At 42.6% G+C, this 4,776-nt stretch overlaps 1 protein-coding gene across 1 annotated transcript in view; it reads right to left on the reverse strand.

Annotated features, from left to right (window-relative positions):
- Nucleotides 1-4,776, reverse strand: part of GRIK1 (glutamate ionotropic receptor kainate type subunit 1) — a 75,966-nt gene that overhangs the window by 14,998 nt on the left and 56,192 nt on the right. The window contains exon 12 of the mRNA XM_035896464.1: nucleotides 2,678-2,895. Coding sequence (XP_035752357.1) covers nucleotides 2,678-2,895 — 218 coding nt within the window. The remainder of the gene's footprint in view (nucleotides 1-2,677; nucleotides 2,896-4,776) is intronic.

Here is a 4,776-nt window from a genome sequence, read left to right on the forward strand (position 1 = left end):
GGAACAGGCTGCCCAGGGAAGTGGTCAAGTCCCCATCCCTGGAGGTATTTAAAAGACGGGCAGACGAGGTGCTTAGGGACATGGTTTAGTGGTGGGATGGCAGGGTTAGGGTAACGGTTGGACTTGATGATCTTAAAGGTCTTTTCCAACCTAAATGATTCTATGATTCTTTGACTCTATGATTCTACTTTAAGCACAAAGTCCTAAACCAAAGCTCTTCAGAGTTTTCTTCATTCCAGGATCTTATTCTGCACTTGATGTCTTCAGAAATCCTTTTGCCATATGTGTCTCTTATAGTCCTGAAAATCAGACTCATCTGGTCTTGGCATCTCATGTCCTACATGAGAGGCACTGTCTTGTTCCTCTCTCCAGCCCTCGAATGGCAACAGCATGGCTGTTGGGGGGTACCCCTGGGAGTTGCGGTGCTCCCAGAGTCCATCACAGCATGGGGTAGCTGTCCAGGCCCGGTCAGGACTTCACAGCTCCCCAGAAAGAGGTAATTTCAGGTGTCTTCTCTGGAACTTTTACAGAAAAGCTGCTTTTTTTTTAAACCATACCGTAATGCATGTGCAGGACAGGAACAGGAGTAACTGCTGCCCAGAAACCCTTACTCCTGCCATCTCCAAATTCCCAGGTATCTCACTGGTGGGCATGTGTGTGCTTACTTAGCTCAAGAAGTATACGCAGGATTTTGCAGTCTAAGGAAGGCAAAGTCATGCCCTCACAGTCTTCCTTTTGCATGCATAAGTATCTATTGTGTTTATTGTACAGAAACCTACTGTGTGATTTAATTTTTTTTTAAGTTTTGGACAGTGTAAAGAAATGCTGATCTTGTGAGGATCTTGCAGAGCTTCTGTAATAAAAATAACAACACCTTTTCTATAACACTGTGTGTGTCTCACTGGTTTACAAGTGTGATAAATTGTATTTTTCATGCCCCTTTCACTATGTCACCTCCACTCTGCCAGAGAATCCATCTCCATTCTGTACAAAAAACAGTGTCCTTTTGCTTGTGTTTGTGTACACGTGTATTTCAGGCATAAGTAAGCTAGCATGCATAGCATATAAATATTTAAGCACCTTGTCTGAAACTTTTTTTTAAAGGCTTACATTCTTTTAAGCCTACACATTTTAGCCTCATAGTGCAAAAATCAGAGTAAAGCTGGAAACAGCTCTAGAAATTTGTTCTGAACTTCTCATGCTGAAATTAAGAATCTATTTCCTCTGAAAAACCATGAAAGCAACAGGGTTTGCAGATTTCTTTCTGACACTGAATATGACTTCAGAACAGCAATGACAGTGACCAGGTGGTGCGGAGCTCTTGGACCACGGGAGTTTCCCAGAGTCCTTCAGACAGCGGCAGAGGCTGCTTCCCACTGCCTTGCATCGCTGATCAGGGTCCGGTACTTGCCTCAAGCACTTTCCAGGAATATCTGCAGCTGGGTTTCCCAGCATATCTTAATGGAAATGTCATCTCATCATTTCAAGAACTGACTCTAACGAGGCTCTGAAAAATGCTGTAGTTTGTCCATTCCTTTCAGCACAGGAACATTTCTATTCAGCCACGGGAGAGCCACTTGCAAGGGCAGCTCACCCTTGAGAGCTCCATCAGGGATAGCCTACCATCAGATCTGTTACCTGATTGAAACATCCTTGATGAGCATTATTTGTTCTGAGAGATGACCCAGATACTTTAGACCCGAGCATTTTTGCCTGTGTGTGTGGAAGCACTTTGCCTCATGTAGAAGCAGAAGGGTTTGTGGGTCAAATTCAGGCTGGAGCAGCAGGGGCTCTGGCTGTCAGCACCGGGTGCTGAAGCTGCTCACTCCCACACATGTGTGGCACGAGTGTTATTTTGCCCTCATGCTGCTTCCTCATGGTGCCTCATCCTCCTCAAAGCCATATTTGACTATCTGTAAACACCATTCCTAGATGCTACAGTCAAAAGCATGATACCAGTTCATTCAGTACTTAACTTCCCTGCTGAGACTACTGATGAAGATGTTAATTAATTCTAATTGTCACAGGATTTTTGTGCATATATCCTATATTTACAGCTTGTTGGCTTTTACATTGACATTTTATGAGATTAACCCATTTGGTATGCAATTAATACTAACAGTAAAAAAAAAAAAAAAAGAATGCCACTATCTACAAAGCAATTAGCTACAGAAAATGATTTTTTACTTACAGATGTGTTCATGTGTGTGTGTGTGTCCCGCATATTAATAGTCTGTGCAATATTGACGATGGACCATTTTAAAAAAGGAACAAACAAGCTTGCATTTTGACTGCCTGCAGTATTTTTCTGGTGCAAATGTGGCCTTCAGAAGTGACCTTAGCCAAGTGGCTGTAAGAAGCCGAGATCCTGTCCTGAGAAATAACCTGGAGTAGAATGTCCCCACGTCCATGCCCTGGTTCCCTTCAGATGCTCCCATCAAAGGCATGGGTCTGACCCTCACATCAGTACAGCATCAGATGGTTTCTCCATTTGTCCTGGGGGAAAATCTCCCATCTTTTACATTAATATCGCTGAAGAATCCCCTATGGATTTGGGGAAATGATGTATTTACCTATTACGCTAATCCTTCCAAGTGTTGTGATTCTGCCTGGCCGTTTGTCGCTGGAGGGCCCATGAGTCAGTCCGACCATACAGAGCTGGCTGATGCCATCTTACCTTGAAGAAGGTCATTGTGGATCCATCTCTAACAGCCCCGTACTCTATCTTGGTTTGCTTTGCCAAATCGTCTGCTGAATCGATGGGGGATTCCATCCTCTCCACAGTCAGGAAGGCAGCCAGGTTGGCAGTATAGGATGAGATTATGATTAAGGTGAAAAACCACCATATTCCTCCAACTATTCTGGTAGAAAGAGCTTTGGGCATCAGCTCTGATCCTGTTACAATATCATCAAAACAATCATATTAAAATGGTGCTGAAAGATGCATTTCCTGATACCACAGACTGGTTTTAGGCACAGAATGCTTTTATGAGCTGTAATATGATAAAATGATTTAAACAATAATCTCACAGATGCACAGCTAACATTTATAATGGTAACACACTGTGAAAGGGATGTACGCCATGATACATGATAAATGGAATTATCCTTGGGTCTAAGCCCCATTACATCTCTGAGCTAATGCTCATCATGATATTAACCTCTCACACCCCCAGCAAGCTATACTAGTATTTTTGTCCATCTCCTGAGTCCTTTTTTTGCCAGTATACTGTAATCAATTTTTTAAACAGAGATCCTTAGCAGAACGCTGTTCTGCTTACAAGCTACCAGGCAGAAATACCTTACAAGAGAAAGCTGCCCTGTGCATCCTATCGACATACCTAAGCAGAAACAGGGCGATCAATATGGCTTGTTGGCCTATCTGAACCTGAGCTCCAAACCCAGAACACGTCTTGTTACAAACGAGTGGCTTACATTTGAAAATTCAGAGGGTGAATGGACATATCCCGTGGATCTACAGGACAATGCAAAGTTTTGGACAGTGTACTTAACACTCATTAAAGCTGAGAAGGTTTTAGCAGGTCTGCCTGCATGTCACACCAACAAGTATCAAAGTGATCTGCCCTTGTCACAAAACCCCACAGAACAGCTTGGGTGGGTGTTAAGTGCGCTGAAATGGCTTCTAAACAGCTCATGCAAATCATATTTAAACCACACAGATACTCGTATTTCTAAGAATTCTGATGCAAGTTTTCTGCCATTTTTTCTAGAGACGCACCCACTGAACTTAGCTCATTGTGTGGGATTCAAGGATCTGGTTCAGCAAAGCACTTAGACAGCCACTTGAATACTTTTGACTGCAAAGGTAAGCCTTTGCGTAATTATTTTGTTGATGAAGGATGGATTTAGGAGAGTACTTAAGTGCCTGTGAATGGAGATCTCAGCAGGTAAAGCTTTTGGTGTGACAAACATATTTCTATCACTGGAAAAATGTGTTGACATATTATCTCTCCCCAACTATTTAATGTTTTCTGTAAGAAATTTAAACATGTTACAGAGAATATTTTCAGCCTTTGCAAAATCTCTGAATGTGACTTTCAGGGCAAAGACCAAAAAAGTAAAAACTTTCCAAAGAACCAGCAAACAGATTTAACTTAGCTTTGTAAACATATAGACATGTATCTTAAAGGTCAAAGCTAAGCATAGCCCAAGGGTTTGAGTAGGTTGACAGAATTGCCAAACTGCGAGAGCAGATGCTCTGCCTGTGCAGCCCTGTGCAGCCCTGGCGCTGCACAGATTTCAAATTAAGCCAGCAGTCTAAAAGCAAAAACTCTCACTGGAAATTTTTGAGTCCAAATGTACCCCTTTCAAGAGCTGTAGCTCTGTCTGGGTTTATGTTTGTGGTCTGTTGTGCTTACTTGCTTTTCAGATTAGATTTTTTTTTCAGTACAATGAAACCTTTTCTTTTTTTGCATTGTTGCTCTCTGGAAAAGCATGTGTTTATTGCTAAGCTGGGGTCAACCTGCAAAAGCTGGCTTCTAGGAGTGCTGATTCAGGTCGTCCTGGAGGTATTATTTTTTTTTAAGCTTAGACAACTATATGAATATAATTGCTACACTTGGACCCTGATGTAATACCTAGCTCTGACATATACATCCCAGTAGTGCATAATAGCCAGATACCTTGCAGATAGCTTAACAGGCGGCCATGAAATCTGCCAGTGCAGCCTTACGGCGGCACAAGACAGTAGGCGGAGAAGCCCTCTGTGCTGAATTTGTGGGGGGAGATGCCAGCCCCCCTGTGGTTTCCTCTAGC

This window comes from Egretta garzetta, unplaced genomic scaffold (genome assembly GCF_000687185.1).
Source record: "Egretta garzetta isolate BGI_Z169 unplaced genomic scaffold, ASM68718v1 scaffold45, whole genome shotgun sequence".
Lineage (NCBI taxonomy): Eukaryota > Metazoa > Chordata > Aves > Pelecaniformes > Ardeidae > Egretta > Egretta garzetta.